This window comes from Agelaius tricolor, unplaced genomic scaffold, assembly GCF_023055355.1.
Source record: "Agelaius tricolor isolate 1412-34295 unplaced genomic scaffold, bAgeTri1.0.p SCAF_13, whole genome shotgun sequence".
NCBI lineage: Eukaryota > Metazoa > Chordata > Aves > Passeriformes > Icteridae > Agelaius > Agelaius tricolor.
The window spans coordinates 12,687,331-12,707,793 of record NW_027269273.1 but is presented as its reverse complement, the minus strand read 5'-3'; the positions used below and the strand labels follow the sequence as shown (position 1 = coordinate 12,707,793).

Sequence of the window (20,463 nt, the reverse complement as noted above, 5' to 3'; positions counted from 1 at the left end):
CTCCATCTTCAGGGGTATTGATTTGTCAGTTAACAACTATTAGCATAGTTGGGGCTTGAGTTACTGATATTTTATTCAAGTTAGATAGTTTGATCATTTTTCAGTATGCCTTTACTGATTGAAGATGGGTCAGCTTCTGCCTGGAGTAGCTTTAGTACAGTTTAACATTTACTGAGTTTTAAAGAAACTTATGATTCTTTATGCTATTAATTGTGGCTTCAGCTCTTGCAGTCTAACAGAACAAGAATTCAGTAAGAAATGTAAAAAACCATCATATGGTCATCTTTGTACTAAAGAAAGCTTGGGATGATATTGTATCATTTCTGTGAAGTGGTTTTATCGTGTAGAATTTTTCTTTTGTCTCCTTTGATTCATCACATCTGGACACTGGTCAGTAGTCTGAGGATACATCTGGAGTTAATCACTCTTTATAGATATTCTACTTGCATTTATATAATATTGTGTTTATGCAGTGAGGAGTGACTAAATTCTGGCTTGTCTGGACTTGAAAGGACGTTATCTAGTATTCAGTTGATAAAACTGTTACTTATTTTGTACCCAAGTCTCCAGTAGCCTTCCATGAGTTCCAGAAGTTTCAGTTTCAGATGAGTAATTGCCTTGAATCTGCTGTATTAAGAATTTCTGCATAATCTGTGTAAATTATTTATTAACAGGGACTTTAGCACTACAAATACTAAAAACTGCTTTGAGCAGTCCTATAGACTTCAGCTGGACAGCTCCAAGGTGTGCAGCTCTTGCCAAACTTGGTGTGGCTGACATGCCTACAAACTTTGTGTGGCTGTGGCAGGCATTGCTGCTGGTGGTATGAATAAGTCACTTAGTCTTTCAGGCCTTGAAATTGGAACTCTCTTGCAAGTGAAGATGCTGCATATGACAATAGCACTGATCAGGGGTACCTGATTCACACTGGAGCAGTATCCTGGCTGGAAGCTGAGTGGGAAGGGAGGAGTGTCACAAAGACTCAATCAGAGAGACACAGTGGCAGGTGTTTGCTGTAAACACACAGGGAGCATTGTGGCATCTTGACTGACTCTCAGGGTCAGCACAAGCTGGGCTGGGTGGCAGCTGGCAGTGCCAGATAAGTCTGCCTAACCCATGTAGAAGGAGTATGGGAGTGAGCTATTTTTTCCTGGTCTCCTAAGGATAGTGAAACTAAACTGGGAGTCTCAGAACTTCCCCCAAACCATAATTGCATAACACAGTCAAAATGGATGTGGAGCTAATAGGTCCCTGGATAAATTTTAATGAGCTTCACTTATTTTATACAAGCAAATTTTAAATGAAAGTATTTTATTAATGTTGAAAGTAGACTAACATGCATTAAGCTTACTTCTTAGTCTTTTATGCTGTCATTGGAGAGGCCCATGAAACATTTAGCTGACTCAGTGCTGAGCAGGACTGTTGGTATCCCCCTCTTGCATAACTGTGGGCTGTTTCTCTGGTCTTTCCCTCTAGGCTGGTTTGGTCAGTCATTTGAGAGTGTGACCCATGAAGTGGTCCCTGCCTCGTCATGCTAGCCCAGCCATGTCAGAAGATGGAAATATTAGCAGATGGATAATCTCAGGATCCCTTTCATCAATCAGGGATTGGTGTTGAATTTTAATTTCTTTTTAATTAGACTTAATCTGAAATGCGGTTTCTGTAAACTTTGATATTAAAATCTATAATACTTTATTCATGAGTGAACAGTTATACCCTGAAAGGTATTTACTTAAAGTAAAAGCAAATGAAATTGCAAGCTTCTGCTGCTTCAAAATAGTTCATGGATTTATTTTTTTTTTTAGGTAGTTTAGAGGAGTAGGAAAGACATGGGATTTGTTGGTATCTTTTTTTCCTCCCACAGAGTAAAACAATGCAAAAAACCCAAGAAGGAATGGGGGAGTTAGAGCAAATGTGAAATAAACTGTGATGAGACTATAAGAACCGTTACTGCTTTGGCTAACTGTGTGACAAATGCATTTTATTGGACTGTCCATATTACTATTTTCCAGACACTGTCAGAGGGAGTTGCTGATAGGTAATGCAAAAAAAAGAAATGTTTTTTCATTCTCCCTTTATCACTCCTTCTACCATCAGGCTTTTGCATGCATGTGTTAGAACTTTGTTCATGTGTTTCTCAAATGACTGTCTGCTTTGCAGTTCTAATATGCACTTTCTTTTAATTTTAGGTTCTGTCTTCATTTTGATGACTCAAACCACAGATTCCAAGGAAAGGAGGGGAAGTGGAATAAAATACTCAAGTGCCAGAGGAAAAGCAGGACTAGCCAATGAAAATTATTATTACTAAACTGTAGATTGCTCTCACACATAGTGGGGGGGGAAAACTGCTGTCTGTTCAAAGCTTACAAAATTACTTATGCAGATTTCCTTCACAAAACTTCAAATAAGCTAGGCTCCTTCAATTAAGGCTGATTTAGGAAATGGAAATATGATTCCTTGCTGGTTTCTTCAATCTTCCTCCACCTTTGCAGGTTTTTTTGTTTGGGGTAGGAAATCCTGAACAAATTGTATGGCGTCAGCCAGACTTAGCATTCATGGTTATGGATGACACAGGAACTTCAGATTTACATCTCTGCAATGACACCTGATTAAGGCAAAGCTGCTCATCTGCTATGTTACCAGAACTCGTAGTAGCTGTTACAGTTGAGTTTTTTCTCTAAGATTTGAAGTCTGGGGTGATGTCCCCTGGAAAGCAAGAGCAGATAATTAATCTTTTAGGATTGGAAGCAGAAATAATATGAGAATGCCCAGAAGAGGCTTAGTAATTCAAGCCAGGACTCGTTGGCTATTGGTGGGCCTTGCTTTACTATTCAGTTTAGTCTTGCTCATGTATTTGCTGGAGTGTGCTCCACAAACAGATGGCAATGGATCTCTGCCTGGTGTTGTAGGTGAAACCATGGGTAAAGAATACTATCAAGCTCTCTTGCAGGAACAAGAAGAGCATTATCAAAACCGAGCTACCAGTCTGAAACGTCAGATTGCCCAGCTAAAGCAAGAGCTTCAGGAAATGAGTGACAAACTCAAGTCCCTGCAGGAAAAAAAGAGCCCAAAGGTCAATGGCATGAACTACCAGGGCACCAAAGAACAAACATCCAATGATCTCCTAGAGTTTCTTCATTCCCAGATTGACAAAGCTGAGGTGAGCGTGGGGGCCAAACTGCCTAGTGAGTATGGAGTCATTCCTTTTGAAAGCTTCACATCCATGAAAGTATTCCAGCTGGAGATGGGGCTCACTCGGCATCCAGAAGAGAAACCTGTTAGGAAGGATAAACGAGACGAGTTGGTGGAAGTTATCGAGGCTGGCCTAGAAGTTATCAATAATCCAGATGAAGAAGATGGACAAGATGAAGATGATGGAGTAGGAGACAGGCAGCTGTATAGTGAAAATGATTTTGTAGAAGGTATGTTTACATGCTTCCTAGTCCCTTAGCAGAATGTCACAATAGGCATTTAATGGGGTTTGTACTTTTAGGTGTTTTACGTACTTGAATAGAGTCTTGAAGAGTAATTGCACATAAGAGCCTTTATTTCTGATGATAAGGATATTACTGCTTCATTATCTTGTGTTTTTCGTGGAGTAACAAATGCATTTCAGAAGGACTCACCACAAGAGGTCTACTGGGGAAGCTGTATCTGCTTAAAATACATATGCATTTGTAATTGATTGTGGCCAAAGTCAGTGTGACACAGCTGCTCATGGTACTAAATAACTGAAAGAATTTCAGTGAAACTGGTGGCACTGGGAGGGAGAAATTGATTCATCTCTCCCCTTCCAGACTAGTTAAGCAATCCAGGATGAAGCTACATGGTTTTTCTTCACTTATCTCTATGCCACTTTTAGTTAATAGTCAGGCATTTGACTTTCTTAGAGTTGGCACAGTTATACTGGAGGGAGAGGTAGGCTATGTTCCAGGCCTGCCAGCTGAAGAACTTGGTGTCCTGAATAGACCTTTCATTGTACACAGTTATGGGGTCTGCTAAGCTGTGCAGCCTTCAACTGTTCTCTTGTTTTCTTTTAAGTTTTGTCTCAGTGCCTGTAAGCTTAATTGCAGAACACATATGATTATAAAGGCATATGTAGCAGTTAAATTTTCAACACTTAGGCCCTTAAAAGGTGCAGTAGTGACAAATCCCATAACAGGTGGCTTTCAAGGTATGGTCTCCTGCAATGGAGATAAGTATTATCAAAAACTGCTCTAGTACCTCTTCTTCATAGTTACAGTAATAAATAGAGTTCATGCTGCCATTAAAGACCAAAAGGTGGACCATGTTATAAGACCATTACTATAGAAGGGATTCTGAAGTTAGCACTGATATCTGTATTATTAAGCAGACATGCTGGACAAAGGTACCATTGGCCTTGAAATAATGGGTTCTTTCAGTCTCACATGATGTAATTGGTCTGTAGTGCAAACAGTCTCTGTTTTTAACAGCTACTGTGTTTAAAGTTTGATGCAAGTACTCTTCTTCATTCTAGAAGGTGGTACAGGCCATGGAATCCACTCAGCTGGGTCAATGCAACACAGCCTGTGCTGGGCTCTTAGTACAGTTCTCATTTAAAACCCTATTATTTTTTCCAGGGGTTATCATTCTTGGGCTCTATTTCTACATCAAGTATTCAGCTGCTTTTCCATTGCTGTTTTAGATATTGCTTGTACTAAAGCAATACTAAATCCACTAAAGCAAGTGGATTTTTATTTTACCATGACTGAAATAGCTGTTGATTTTTTAGTGTACTGCCTTTAATGACAGACATTGAAGAAAGCAAGTAGTTTTAGCATCTTAGAATTACATTTCATACCTCTGCCTCTGTTCACACCCCAGTATTTGGTTTTGGAAATCAAACTAATTCCCTTTTGCTGTAAAGGCAGTAACTTCAAACACAGGGTTACAGGAACTATAGGGAAAGACAAGTCTTGTATGCTGCATATGGGTGTGTTAGCAACCAGCCATAGTGTTATCTAGATCTATTAGTATCTTTCTTCAGACAGAAGTTGTGGGTTGTGTGGGTATTCTGTGGGTTTTTTATGTGCAAATACTGCTGGCTAATTTAGCCAGCAAAAAAGGCATCTTCTGAATGTTAGCATATCTTTCCCCACCCCTGTTTTTCCAGAAGCAGACCCAGCCAGTGTTGGTACACACAGGTCCCTTGCCCTGCAGCCCTGTAAACAGGCTCTAGCACTCTGCCTGTGCATCCCCTTTTGATGGAAGTGCAGGTGGAAAGCTGATGCCATTCTGTTTATAAAATATTAGTCCCTTAAGCTGTCCTAAACTGGTAGGATCAAATTGCCTAGCAGGTTGGGATATCAGCTGAAGTCAGAACAGGTCCTGTAACTGTCTTAAGAGAACATCCAAATTGTTGCTGGATTAGTGTTGCTCATTTAGAGAAACAGTTTTTAAAGTTGGCTTCAGTTGAGACATGTAATTTAAGTTCTACATCCTCTTCAGTTGGTAATTATTTTGTAATAAGGGGTTTGTGACTAAAACCTAGAGTATTGTGCAATTTGAACCTGGAGGCTGAGAAACTTGGTGTGTGGATTATTTTTTTTCACTTCTGGGACAAAAGAGAAAACATGGTACTGCATTAGTTAATACATAACCATCACGTTTTATGCTCAGTATAGATAAGTTGATTTTATCTTCTAACTAGTAGGACAAAACTACTGCATATCTATATACAAAAACTTACCCACAAAACTGTGCTACAAGAAAATTTTATTCTGAAGCCTTCAAGCTTGTTACCTCAAAAAGCTATTTTTATATAGGTCAATATTTGGTTCTGGGAATTATGTCTGCTCTTCTCCTAGACTTGTGAAATAGTAGACTAAACTTTGAACCATGTAAATTTTTGTGATACGTACTTTCAGTTACGCTCTCCTTGGAGAATTTGGTGACTCTTTAAGTAAGTTTAGAATATCTTTTCTTATAGATGATTTGACTTAATGGTGTCTTTTAATGTCTGCTGAATATGTCTTATGTTCTTTCCCAGAATTTATGTTGCCTCTGTTGCCCAGTCAGTTAAGTGTCATTGTCTTCATTTGGAAAAACATCAAGTTCTTTTTTTCTTACTGTGTTTTAGGATTTATCTATATTGGAGTAACTTGAGACAACTAATACTAATAACTTGAATTTAAAATCGATGTGCTTTCTGTTTTAAAAATAAGAATTTCCTAAATAAACTTTTTTCTGAAAAAGTACACTTAATTAGCCCATAATACTTATGGTAGTCTGAATCTACTGATTTTTATTACTCTTAATACTAGGCAGGCCAAACAAGTTCCACATGCATGCTGATGGATGCCAACTTTCTTGTTGCCACTGTGCATTTTTGCTGTATGTGCTCGATGTAACTGTTGATGCAGCTGCCTCACTGTATGCTCAGCCTCTGGGCTCTGCACAGAGATGTTCTGTGGTGGTGCAGGGAAGCTGTGTCCACAGCAGGGAGCACTCTGGCCAACTGCTTCCTCAACTCACGTTACTTTTTCAGTGTTGCAAAACAGAGCAGTGATCCAAATCTGCTTTGGAATTCTGATAAGGCAGATCTGTCACAACCACACCATGGTTATGTGCAAGCTTTGAGCAATAACACAAAGTAAAGAAAAGATTTCTAAGTGTATATTACAACTACAAAGGTAACTTTCTGAAAACTTCAAATTGTTTTTCACAAAGCTCAGTTGACTTGCTCTGCTGATGAAGGGAAAACCAGCAAATTTCTCAGCTCTGTTTGCTGTACCTGTTTTCCTTTGTAGCAACCCATAATGAAATTTCCAGAATTCTAATATTAGCAGAAGAAAAATTTGACCTGAAAAAAGTCTTGTTGTGCTGTTACTGTTTGAGAAACCCTTTGAAGTATTTTTTTTTCTTAGTGTTTACATTAGATCTAAGTGTACGAGAAACAAGAGTATCCTGTTCCCCCTGGATGAAGAGTATCCCTAGACAGGATAAAAGATGCAATTTTACATATTTTCACAAATGAATGGATTTAGGATTATGAGCAATGGACCTAATTGCTGAGCTGCATGTTCTAAGATAGTCCTCCATTAAAAATAGATTTCTTTGAGATCAGTACTTGATAATTTTGAGAAATGGAGAGTAATTCAGAGGAGATAATAGTACCTCTGTCTGTTCCCTTTCTCCAGAAGCATGTGACATTGAGTCTTGAATGGTGATAGAGAAGCCTTGAGGAGCCTTCATGGACACACTTCACTATCAGTGTAACTGGCTTATTTGGGTTTACATTTATCAGTGTAATTGGCTCTTTTAATCAAGAGATTACAAGCTCTTCCATTGCACAAACATTTAAAATTAACTGTTGGAAAATAGAAGGACTAGTGTCTTTTCAGAAGCTAATTGGCAATTAGCTAATTGCTAATAAAGGTCTTGTTATTGAATGTCTAGCAGTGCTGTTTGGGTCCATTTAGCTTGCTTCTGTGTTTCCAATTGAAACTGGGCAAAATCAGGGAACTTTCTTTAGGTCATCATTGAAAAGGAAGACTTCCCACCCCCACCCATCCTTGGAGTGTAAAAATCCTTTATTCCCATGCTGCAAGTTTCCAAGTGCTTGCCATCCATAGAACAGTGTGGGCTGCTGGTCGTGCAAACAGCCCCTGCCTGTGTGCTGCAGGAACTGGCCACTGTCCTGGGAGCTTCAGTGGAGAACTCTAGTACACACAAAATCCATCTGCAATCCAGAGACCAAACACTTCCTGCTAGCTGTAAAGCAAGTAATATTCAAGGCAATAGAAGAACAGCTTTTTGGCTTTGATAGTAACTGATCCCCAGGATTCCTGTGTTTAATTTTTTTGATGAGAAGCAGAACTTCTGCAAAGGGAGTAAAGCTTCATGGAGCAGGAATAGCAGCTGTTAGATTATTTCTGCTGCTTTTTACCTCTGCTTGTGGAGTTCTCTTTTGCTTGGCAGCCAGTGTATGCTAGTTGCAAGGTGAGATAACAGGTTTTATTAAATGAGTCAGTTCCAAGTGTTAAAAACTTGAATACACTTAGAAGTAAACCAGATATGGGTTCTTTTTCTGGCTGTTCTCAAATCTGGCTTCTGTGCATAGAGACTTTAGTCCCATAAAAGTATTCAAATTAGTAGATTAGCAACAGAAGCTAGCTCATAGCAGGAGAATAACTGTAGGAGTAAATACTATTTAAAAGAAATGTGGCTCTGGTAGCATGTTGAGATTCAAAAGTTTGGAATCTTGTATTTCAACAATTGAATGTTGGCGAGGCACTATTTGAATTTGCATATTAAGGTCTTTATGAAGTTATAGCAGTGGGTTTTGCTTTAGTTTAATTTTTTTAAAATTAGTGTATAAATTTTTAGTCTGTACTTCAGCCTTCTGTTGTAGACTAAGCTCATAGTTTGATTTAAGATAAGCTATTGGCAGCTGGTATGCTTTTAAAAAACTTCACTTATGTCGTAAATGGTATTTTTATCTGTAAACAGCTATTGGATAGCAGAGAAAATAATAAAATATAAAATATAAAATTTGATTAATTTCCCCAGGAGTCCTGGTACAAAGTATTTGCTGCCTAATACATGAAAGTGTGATGTATGAGCACTGTGGTGCATCAGCTACTCCATTAACCAAGATGCTGTTTTCAGCCTACAGTGCTGGAGCACAAAGAGTTGGAATGGAAAAGGGTTGAGAGGGATTTAAAATCTTGTGCTGCTTCTGGCACTCAGCATTGTGGGCTTTCATATTTTTGAAACACCATTTTCAGTGTTTGTAATTAATAATGATTTGAAAATAAGCATTAAAATGTGGTGGGTACTTCTGCATCTCTGTGCTGACAAAGGCATAAATGTGAATTTCAGTCTCTTCAAGGAGAGCATTGCAGATCTTTGTTCAAAGGGTAAAAGCCTCTCAGCTGAGAGCTTCAGTCATCACTGAGTTCCAGTGTAATGGACCAGCTCGTTCTGCTACACCATGTGTCCCACGGCCCCTCAGTGGTGCTCATCCACGTTGTCCATTGGCTCTGCCAGTGCACAGTCCACAAGACAGGCTGGATTACAGAGCTGAGCATGGGAGGGGTGTAAGGAGCTTGCTGTAAAAGAGAGACTGCTGGGCAGAAGGAGGGAACATCAGTGAATGAAACTGGGTTTGATTTGGGGATGGAGACTGGAGCAGAGGAACGCGGAGGTAGATTTAGGGAGAGGATTCTTTCTTTGTGAATGGAATCTGGGATATAGAGGAAGAAGTTAGGTCAAGGTGGTGTGCACATTCTTTTGCTTCTTGTATTGAAAGGGAAGGGGACATGGAGAATACTTGCCTGGGCAGAGGGAGAGACACAAAGCTCTACCATCCCTTCTTTCTGGTTCCTGGGACAGTCAAAGCCAAGCTGCTCTAAGGTGAGAGCTGCTTCCTTTGCATACTTTGTCTGGTGTTGATTTCAGTTGCACAAAAAGACAACAAAAAGGACACTATCAATGCTGGGTACAAAAGAAAACCTTTTGTGTCACTGGTATGGTTTGTCTGCTCTGTGGCCTGCCACCAGCTGCTTTCTGGGTGGGAGGCCTGGGAGGGATTTCAGCTGCTGAGGAGCCTGGCTTGGAGAAGGGGCAGTTCAGGGCAGCCAGGTGCAAGGAAATGCATTGTGTTAGGGCAGGGGTGTGCATCCTTCCCACTTTGTAACTTTCTCTATGGTCTGGGTGGCCACTTAACTGGAATGTAATGCCAGTTCGTGGTGCAGCTTGTGGTTCTTCTGGATAAAACATCTTTTTCTTGCTGGTGAGAGGAAAGCAGAGATGGGATGAATGTAAGGCATTTTTGTTGGAGGATTTTTCCCATCATCATTTCTTACTCTCAGGTTAGCATAGATATGGAATGATGAGCTTCAGTCCTTTTCTGTGTGGTGTAAAATTAGAGTCTGTTGGTTTAACTTCCTTCTTTGATGGTCCTTAAGTTAAAGGCCCATGTTCTGAAAGGGACAGATTTTTTTCTACCCATTTGGAGTAAAATATCTCTCAACAGATAGTCCTGTTCCTGGAGGGACCAGCACTTTTGTCCTAAAGTGTGACAGCCACATAGAAAAACTTCTGCCTATGTCCTTAGAAGACTATGGGTTAGTAAAGTACCACTTATTTATCAGATAGAAAACATTAATTACTGGTCAGCAGTGAAAACAATTTAAAAGCATTCCAGCATTATCACACAGTTGTTGGGTTTAAATGCCACATGTCAGATTTTGCAGACTTTGTCAAGCAAGTTACTGTCATTTGTTCTGCCCACAGAACAGATTTTGCTTTTCTTTTGGTGATTACTGGCCAGATGATCTCAGATTTTACTGTGGGCTAGCTCAGAGCTAGATGCTTACTGAAGGGCTTAAGAACAGGCAATATTAGATTGCAGCCATTTTTTTCCTTAGTAAATAGCTGAATTCCTTAGTAAATAGCTGAATTTTTGTTGGGAAGACCCAACTTCGATAGAGGAATTGTCATAGGACCATGAAACCCGTCTCTAAGAAGCAGGGGAAGCTGGAGTTAATTTGGGATTGTTTCTCAGGTCTGACCTAAAATGGTAGAAGGGTGACTGTGATGGATAACCCTTTGTGGAAATTTGATACAGTTTTAGGAGAAATCCAGAAGCTTTGCCCTCACTTCTTTAGTTGTGAAGAGAACCAGTGTGTCTGAAATAAAACTGCTGGGATCTTTGACTTTACAAATTACTTGTGTGACTTATTCTTCAGGTTACTATCGTACAGAGAGAGATAAGGGGACACAGTATGAGCTGTTTTATAAGAAGATGGATGGCATGGAGTACAGGCATGTCACCTTGTTCCGACCCTTTGGACCCCTCATGAAAGTGAAGAGTGAAACAGTCGATATTTCTAGATCGATCATTAACGTTATTGTTCCTCTTGCTGGAAGAACTGAGGCATTTGCACAATTTATGCAAAACTTTAGGTAGGTGCATGAGATTATATAGTGAGCTGTGTTCCTGATTTTCAGTATTTTGTTTTGTTTTCAAAGTGAATTCCTGTTCTGGTTGAGTTGCAACAGTGCCAATGATTCCAACATGTGTGCAACTGCCTTGGGATGTTTGTAATTGAACCTACTGTATGGAGAAAACATTCCTTCTAAAAGGGCTTAAGAGATTCTCTAATTGCAGCAAAATTTGCACCAAAAGTCAGGGTCATTGTGAACCTGGACACAGATGATCTTGAACATAATTTGTGTATTTGCATCAGTTGAGGAGTGCCTGTTTATAAAATAAGGTATTGGAATGTGACACACAGTATTGGAACCTTCTGATGTAAATGGGCAAGGTGGGGAAAGGAGAGGGGAAAGCATCTCTTGTTTTCTTTGAAGCCATTTGATGATGGCCAGAATACTTGAATCTGCTAATTCTTTTTAATGCTGTAGCTTATAAGTACCTCAAGTTTTTTGTTGTGTTTCAAGTATTTACTAATATCAGCTTATCTTTATGCTTATAGGGATGTGTGCATTCATCAGGATAAGCGTGTTCACCTCACAGTGGTGTACTTTGGACAAGATGGTCTGTCAGAAGTGAAAAGCATCCTAGAATCTGTGGCTAGGTAAGTATGACAATCCAACATCAGTCAGTAAAAGTGGCATTTTAAACAGCTTTTAAAAAAGAATGAAGAAATAAACCAAATAAAGTTTATACTCCATTACAGGTTACTAGGAAATTCATTATTTATTTACTGTATGCTATTTATGGTTGCCATTTTACAGCTCAGGTTGCAAAAGTTTCCTGAAGACTACTAAAAATCAAGTTATAGCCAGAAAAGAATTTTGAGGTTTCTATCTGACAGTCCAAAAAACAAAAGGGGTGAGTTTTGCAGTGGATATTCAGTCATGCTAACAGATTGATTAGAGTTTTAAGTTCTTTGGAACTGGGGTGTACATTTTAATACCTCACTGGAGAAACAGTTTTATTTAATTATAAGGAAGAGAAATGTAGTAGTCAAGGTAGGCCTGTACTTACTCTCAGCTGTAAAACAACTTTAAGCACGGTTCATCATGGCTGTCCCAGCATTACATCAGTAAAATTCACAAACGTGTCTTTTATGGTTTTTGTTCCAGAGACATGGGACAGGTGTCAGCATCCTTTACCCTATAGCCAAGGGCTCCTTCACCACCTGAGCTCTTGCACTCATCCCTGAGCTGGGAGCCAGTTCTCCTTGAGCTCTGGTGTGATCCCTGTCTCAGGATGCTGGCCAGGCTCCTGCCCATGACACAGACTGGGCACAGGCTGCTTTGTCACCAGCTTGGAGCGTGGGATGGAGAGCTGGCCTGACATGTATGGGCATCTCATAGGAAGGGAGGAGAGAATTTCTGCAAATTCTGCTGCAGTCTCCCTAGCACCTGCTGTGTGCTGTACCCCTGCATTTTTGAGGCCTCTGCTGCCTGCCCTGCTCCCTGTGAGATGTCCCTCAGAGCACTGAGTCAGTGCTGCAGGCTCACTGGCCATTTACCAGATTCATTGTCTTTTTAGTGGTGCTACTCTTGAATATCTTCACTCTGTTCTCTTCAAGCATTGTCCTCTGAAGTGTCTCTGAAGTAGATACTTAACTTTGCTTGAAGATGTTCTCTGAGTGTGTTTCCAGTCTCCTTTGGCTGCTCCTTCCCTCTTGTGCTGTGAGTACAGGCACGTGTGCTAGTGCTAGCGAGGAGAAGCAAAGTGCCTGGGTTGTGGTGGCACTGGCACACAGATGGCCTTTGCCCCATGAGTCTGGTCATGCCAGCTTCCTGTTTGCCCTGTTCTCTGAGCTAGTGAAGACAGATATTTCTGTTGGTCAGGACTTCTTGGTTTGTGGGGACAAATTTTAGATGCCATTGTAATTCATAGAGTGTTTCAATTCGTGTCAGTTAACAAAAGGCCTTGTAATCTGTCTGAGTGATGAAACACGAAGTGAAGTTACAAAGACTGATTTCTATCATTTTACAAGGCTTAAAATTAAAATAGACAACTAAGTGTAACATATTTTTTTTTCTCATTCTGATCATATAACTGTTTTTAAATTTCTGGAATGAAATTCCTGTAAAACGCTAAAAAACCTATCAATGGTCTGCCCCTCCCCACAGATTTATTTTGGGTTTGGCTCTGTTTTTCTTGTAGAGAAACTGACTTCCACAATTACACGCTTGTCTCTCTGAATGAGGAATTCAACCGAGGCCGAGGGCTTGACATGGGTGCCAGAGCCTGGGAAAAGGGCGAGGTCCTGATGTTCTTCTGTGATGTTGATGTTTATTTCACAGCCGAATTCCTCAACAGCTGCCGCTTAAACGCTGAGCCCGGTACGTTCCCCTATTGGTGCTGGAAGGGAGCCTTGTCACCCTGCTTGACTTCAGCTGACCTGTGCTGAGCATATAGAAAACAAGGAAAACTCAACTGGAATCGTGGGGCTTATTCAGTACCACACACCCTGGAAAATGAATCACACTCTGCCCAAAAGGCAATAATATTTAGACTGAGAAATAACTTCTGCCTTAGTGTAGCTTGTTTTAAGAACGTGTCTTTCTTGTACAACGTACAATTTTCATGTTTTCTTCAGAGTTAGTTGTCTGAAAGAAACCTGCTCAACTTAATTGCTTTTACAATTAGACTGCATGTAAATCTGTATAACAAAACTCAGAGTAACACTCTGGAGTGGAAGATGATTTTTGTTATGCTGAAATCTCTAACTAAAGTTCGGTTTATCTCTTCTCACACGTGTATGTCCAAGACGTGTCACAAAGGAATGGTTTGAGCTACAGTGTGCTCCTTATGGAGACTGAGCTCATGTTTCACTGTTCCATCCCAAGCTCTGAAATATTGATTGTTTTTCTGAGTTTGTATGATGCTTGCTTGTTCTACAAGCTTCTGCCAAGAAGGGTAAAGCTTGCTTGAGTTAACAAGCATGCTACTGAAGATCTCCTTCTGTCAAACTGTTTGGGTTCTTTTTTTAAGGCTTACTTTTGTTTCAAATTTGTTGCAGTCAGAAACCATTTTCTCCAAATGTCAATTTGGAATCAATAGATGTTTTTTCTTCACCTAACAAGCAGGCAAGAAAATTTTTCAGAAGCCAGCTATTTGGGTTCTGTTTCTTGATTTTTCTTTCGTTCTTCTTCATTTTTCTTTCCTGTTCTTCATGAAACAAGTTGTATAAATAATGGGAAAAATTTTGGAGAGGAGTATTTTGTGAGCTTTAACAAGAAAGAGAGTTCAAGAGATTGCTTGAAATTCGTACTAGCAGGTTGTCACCTATGTTTCAAATGAGATCTGAAAATGCTGCTCCCTCCTTCAGAGTTCATGCCCAAGTCAGGATAGTGAATATTCTTGTGGACTGTTGTCAATACTTTTGCAGCATTGGTGATGCAAGACATTTGTGGAAAAATATTTACCTGGCTTCTGTAAGAGACACAGAACTGGTGTTTTCAGCATAGTCAGGATTCTCATGATGCTTGGTGCCCTTGCAGGATATCCTGGGAGTACCTGCTTTTACATGTTTGTGGACAGAGATAAATTCATAAAATTCAACAACGCAAGGTGTTACTTGGATTTGATTATTTTTAGTTTTACTGCATATCATTATTGCAGGAATTTTTCAGTCACCTGGAATGATACTGAGATATGTAATATTTTATATAAGCATGTATAACTATATATAAAAGTTAATCCAGTGTAATATGTATAGTAAGCATACATATGTATTTTTTTTAATCCTAAGGGCTCTGCCCACTGGATGTTACAGGCTTCCTAGGTGGGAAATCTTAACAGCTAGAACTTGTTTTTATTTATTTCCACTAGAGGCCTAATAGGTAATCTCTTACATAAAAAGAGTGTTTCTGGTTTCTTTTTGCCTTCAGAAAGTATGCCCACAGTGAGTAACAATTATCTTTTGACTTCCAGGGAAAAAAGTTTTCTATCCTGTGGTATTCAGCCTTTACAATCCTGCTATTGTCTATGCCAATCAAGATATACCACCTCCTGTGGAGCAGCAATTGGTAAGCAGCTTGTTTTATTCTGGGTAGAATTAGGTGTGCTTTGTATTAAAACAAAATTAAGTCTAACTTAATAGTCTGTTTGGGATATCTTATGACCTTTGACACTGTGTATCTAAACAGTTCTCTCCTTTATGGACAAAGAACTTGGAAAAAACCTTCCACCTAGTTTAAAAGAAGTAATTGCAATTAACCAAATGGAGTTGGTGGTTCTGATCTGCTGCTTATTGTGGCTTGACAAGCCAGTATTTTAGGAGGATGGTGGCATTGCACGGCAGCAGCTTTCATCTTATGTTCCAGCAAACAAAGCATTGGTGAAAGGCGAAAACCTCTGAACAATGTGTCCAGTCTGACTCTTTGGAGAGACTGCATGGATGAAATTGGGTTTTGCAGCTGAAGCTTCTGAGATGGACAGGTTTAGAAGAGGAAAAGAAGAGAGTAGTATGAAGAAGAGTTGTATTAAAAGAAAAACATAGTAGCTCTCATTCCCTACGTTGTTTGCAAGGATCCTGCTGAAAGCCAGAGGCAAGGTTTTACATGTAGTCTTGGATAATCACAGCTGAGAGAGGAGTGAGCCCCTGCCTGACAGCTCTTCTGTTCACTCTTTTAAACTTAACACTATTGTGGTTGTGGACTTCAACCACAAAGCTTACTTTTCACATCATATCAGATCAAGAGACAAATGTGGCCTTAGAAAATGGGTAGGAAATGGATTGTTGGGAACAGATGATTTAGCCATGGGCTGATTTACTCCTTGGTCTGGGCAGATACATAGAAAATAGTGGTGCAGGGCAGGCAGAAACTGCTGTGGAAACTGCAATGAGGTTGAGTGGAATTGGAAGGCAGAGGGTGAAGTGAGCAGCAGGTCACTGGGAAGCCCCACATGCGTGCATGACACAGAAATACCAGAAGTGGTATCATGCTCTATCCTGTCCTGAACAAATGATAGGAAGAGCTTAGCTTTCTGCAAAACCAAGTGCAGTGTACCTCCTTGGTTGTATTGTACATTTCAAAATTGTTTAAAATTGGTTTAAAATTGCAGGTGCACAAGAAGGATTCTGGTTTCTGGAGGGATTTTGGCTTTGGGATGACTTGTCAATATCGGACAGACTTTCTGACTGTTGGTAAGATGAGACTAAAGAAAAAAAATTGTGTGTTTAAAAAGTGATTCTCTGGTCTTACCTAATGACAGGAAAGTAATACATTTATTTCTTGTATTATTTCCCCAAGCCCAGCAGTCAGACTTGCTTGACAAGTTTGACCAATGAGATTAATTAGCTTTTCTGGATTTTGATGTCCCATCTGTTGAGTTTTAGTAGAAACATTTCATTCTAGAATTTTTTTGAATACTGGTGGGGTTCTTTTTGGTACTTTGTGTCTGTCTGAAGCAAATGATTCAAGTTTAAGAAACATGTCACTCAAATAAGCCACTCACATAGACAAGCATTCAAATACTTTCTTTTTAAATAACCTAGAGAAGTTGAATACAGTTGTTGGAATCTTTAGCAATGTGCTTTGCCCCCCCTTGTGGCATGTTCTTAAAACTGAGAACAGCTTGATGTGCTTAAATGTGGAAGATAGTGCTGAGCATGGTCTGCCAGAAGATGTAAATCTGCCAGAAGATGTAATGACACAGCCCTGCATGCTGTCTGGTGGCTTGAAAGCAGGCTGATTGCTAAGAGCAGTCATATTGCCATCTGTATGCTAGTGCTAAATGAAGACTTGATAATTCTGGAGTTTTGAAATAGTACAAGAGCCTGGATTGCTCTTCACTGTGATCCTGGAAAAACAAGAGAACTTAAAATGGTGAACCATGTTCCTTTCCTTAATCTAGCCTTTTGAATTGTGACCTGTGGAGTAATTGCTGGCATTGTTTGAGAGGATTTCTCATACGGTGCATGGCTGCTTCCTTTTCCAGCTGCTAAAATCCATTATGCTTCCTAAAAATAATTCAAAAGCATAGCAAGTCAGGTTTGCCTACAGTTTTCTGCAGCTGTCACATGGGATGTCATGCATAATGCAATTTGGAGACACTGCTCTAAGAGACTTTCTGAAGTCAGCAGATCTGTGTCCTGGGCAGTTCCCACCACAAAGGATGTGCTATCCTTGAAGCTCCTGTCCCTCAGATTGGCATGCATGGCATGGGAAGCTTAGTTAATTGCTGCAGAATTTCTGGGACGTCATGCCAGATCTGGTAACGCGTTAGGCATGAAGTGTTGCTCTCCTTGCCTGTGTGCCCAGGTAACGATTTCTGACGCTGTTTCTGTAGGGGGCTTTGACTTGGAAGTGAAAGGCTGGGGCGGCGAGGACGTTCACCTGTACAGGAAGTACCTGCACGGGGAGCTGATGGTGGTCAGGACGCCGGTGCCCGGGCTGTTCCACCTGTGGCACGAGAAGCACTGTGCGGACGAGCTGACCCCCGAGCAGTACCGCATGTGCATCCAGTCCAAGGCCATGAACGAGGCGTCGCACTCGCACCTGGGCATGCTGGTGTTCCGCGAGGAGATCGAGGCGCACCTCCGCAAGCAGGCCTACAGGACTAACAGCGAGGCCGCGGGCTGAGGGACTGAGCCCGGGCACTGCACCTCACTCTCAACCAGCACCCTTCTACAGCCTTAATGCAGCTTACAAACACAGTGCCTCTCTTTTTCAGTGAAGAAGAGTTTAGAGCGTTTTTGGTTCTCGTGTTTGTTTTCCCAGTAATCCTTTGACTGATACCCACATCTCTGAGGTGTGAGTTCAAGCACCTCAGCTAAATTGGACGGCCCATGTAGTTCAAGGAAAGTGTCTTCAGTGTCGACTGGAAAAATCTCTGGAATGTACAATTCAACACTTTTCCATGTGGTACATTTCTGTTCTTATGTTTGCATTCTTTTGAGAATTAAATGAAAAAATCTTTCGTGTCTTGAGTATTTTCAGTCTGTATGGCTCACTGCACTGTGACTTTAGAAGGATCCTATACTTAGACTCCATTGTAGAAACAAGAGAAAGGTGTGGGAAAATAATCTCACCATGAAAGGTACATGGACATGCTGACCAGTACAGCAGCTGTGCAGGGTGCTGATTCCACAGCAAGGGCTTGTGCCTCATTTGCTGTATTAACAGACATTGACATGGTTGAAGAGAGAATAATTTGGGGGGTGGGAATGAAGATCCTTTTAAGTGGGATTTTAGAGCATATAATGGAAGTTCACACTGTGAAGGAAACGCCACCTTCTTATTTCAGTGATGGAAGTTGGGAACATTCCAGCTTGGTGTTTCTGTGCCTGCTCTTTTCCCACAGTAGATGCCATATCCCTTCTATAAACTGAGCTGTGCTATTAAACTTGTTTGCTTAAATATTTTTGGCCTTCACTCCTTCTTATTCCAAGGCCCTGCCTATGTATCTCATCCTTTAAGTTGAGGAACCACCTTTTCATTACCATATTAATTTATTAGGGGCCTGTTTACTATTATGTCAATATTTTCCTTGTGCATTCTTACTCTTTTGGGCATTTTCCTGACATGTTTTTGTAAGGTGTCATATACTCGTAGTTGTTTCAGTGGCTGAAAAAGCAAGTGCTATTACAGTCTTTTTTTATACCATGCTCTTCATTACACTGATCATCCTAGCAGCCTTACACATTTTCAGTTTGTGGATGTTTTAGGGTTTTGGTTTTGGTTCTTTTTCCTCTGGGTCAGTTTTTTTTTGGTTTTTCTTCTGGTTTTTCTTTTGTTTATTGAGTTTTTTTGAGCATGTTTAAGCAGAATTATGCTGTGGTCTCATTAGTGCCTTGTACAGTGGCACTACTACTTTGGTACTTACCTTTTGGGTGTTTTGGGATGCATAAACAGTTCAAATGCAGGCAAGTCATTTTACTCCATGTTGTCTTATATGATACCATATGGCATGCCTCATTTTTTAATAAATTTGTTTATAGAATGAATGCACAGAATGCTAATTCAGTGGTTAAACCATTTGCATGGTTTCTGCTGAATTTACGTGTTAGTTGAAAACCTTTCTCAAACCAGGTAATTAAGATCTGTTTATGGATTTATTTTGCTCAAGAATTCTGAAGGCAACTAAAGATTTAAATGGTTGATTTCTGAATAGCAGATATGCTGTGCAAATAGTTCTGGGCACTGATCCTTTTTTATATGTATATAAAATTCGCCTTTATGTAACTTATTGTGGAGAACAGTGTACTGTATTGTACTTGGAGTGAAGAGAATGCATTGCAGGACTTCTTGCAATTGATATTCTCAATATAATAAATGGAATTTCTGCATTTTAGAAATTGTTTTAAGCTGTTTCTTTGAAATATGTTTGTACAATAATATTGTACAGAGCATAACACACTGGATTCAAATAATATTTGCAGTGAGAAGTTCAACCAGTTCAATTTTACATCTCAGGTTCTACCCAGACCAGATACCAGAGTTGGTTCCTTGGACAACTTAAATTTACACCAGATTTATCTTACTTGGATATCTTAGTTGTTGTTAACAAAAATTGTAGGGTACTGGTGAGGACAAGATGAAACACATTGGTATCATGTCTTGGGATGTAGATACAAGTGGGGCACTCTCCTGAGTCTCCAGCCTTTAAAACTTCAGGCCAGCTGCTGCTGTCCTGGCTGCACAAGAATGAGCATCCAAAAACGCCTCTCCCTGACACCAGCACTGCTTGGCACGCCCTGGAGTGGACACAGAGCTGGGCACAGGCCCAGCATTGCTGCACCTCAGCTCTCAGCACTCAGGCGCTGCCTCAGGAGGATCCACTTGTCCCAGTTCTCATGTTTTGGAAACATGGCAGAGTGCTGATAATCACCCAGGTGTCTCAAGTTCTGCTGTTTTCCACTGCGTGGTTGTGCTTATCAGCAACAGCAAGGGAGATCAGTGTCAGCTGCCCCCATCTGGGTGATGAAAACCAAAGTGTGGTGGTGATGGGGAAGGTCTGGAGATGAACCAGGAACCACTTGGGAAACTTTTTTCCACTCATTATCCCAAAAGGTGGAAGCAAATGCATTGGAGTTAAAAGGAAGTCAGAACACTTGGAAATATTTAATATGCGTGTTGGACAACATACCCAAGTGTTCCAAATGGCTCAAGAGCTGAGGATTTCTGATCTTACAGGAGCCCTTGCAGGCCTGGGGTTTGCCTTATCTGAGTTCAGCTCCCTGCAATACCCACCTGTGTAGGTGTTGCTGTGGCACACAGGAGCTCTGTGCACCCCATGTTTGAATGCACACCATTGCCTTTCCTCTGTAATGGAACCAGAACAGCAATAGTGGGATATGCCTTTATTAAAAACAAAGTGATTTCAGTTACCTGAGTGTGTTCAGCTTCTGAGTGCCTTTGGGCACAGCCACACTGTGCTGCAAGCACGTGTTTGTGTCCCAGTTCCTGCTGAGAGCTGTGACCCAGGGCAGGAATGCCCTTTCCCACTAACGTGGGTAACACTTCCTTGGATGTGTTTCCTTACTTCATCCAAGAAAGGGAGCAAGT

General features: G+C 40.5%; 1 protein-coding gene across 1 annotated transcript in view; it reads left to right on the top strand.

The window, feature by feature from the left end:
• The window catches only part of CSGALNACT2 (chondroitin sulfate N-acetylgalactosaminyltransferase 2), a 32,728-nt gene extending 13,475 nt beyond the window's left edge, over positions 1 to 19,253 (top strand). The window contains exons 2-8 of the mRNA XM_071438763.1: positions 2,190 to 3,422; positions 10,716 to 10,932; positions 11,463 to 11,564; positions 13,112 to 13,290; positions 14,885 to 14,979; positions 16,019 to 16,100; positions 17,246 to 19,253. Of these exons, the coding sequence (XP_071294864.1) occupies positions 2,759 to 3,422; positions 10,716 to 10,932; positions 11,463 to 11,564; positions 13,112 to 13,290; positions 14,885 to 14,979; positions 16,019 to 16,100; positions 17,246 to 17,538 (1,632 nt within the window). The 5' untranslated portion in view covers positions 2,190 to 2,758 and the 3' untranslated portion in view covers positions 17,539 to 19,253. The remainder of the gene's footprint in view (positions 1 to 2,189; positions 3,423 to 10,715; positions 10,933 to 11,462; positions 11,565 to 13,111; positions 13,291 to 14,884; positions 14,980 to 16,018; positions 16,101 to 17,245) is intronic.
• The last annotated feature ends 1,210 nt before the right edge of the window (positions 19,254 to 20,463 follow it).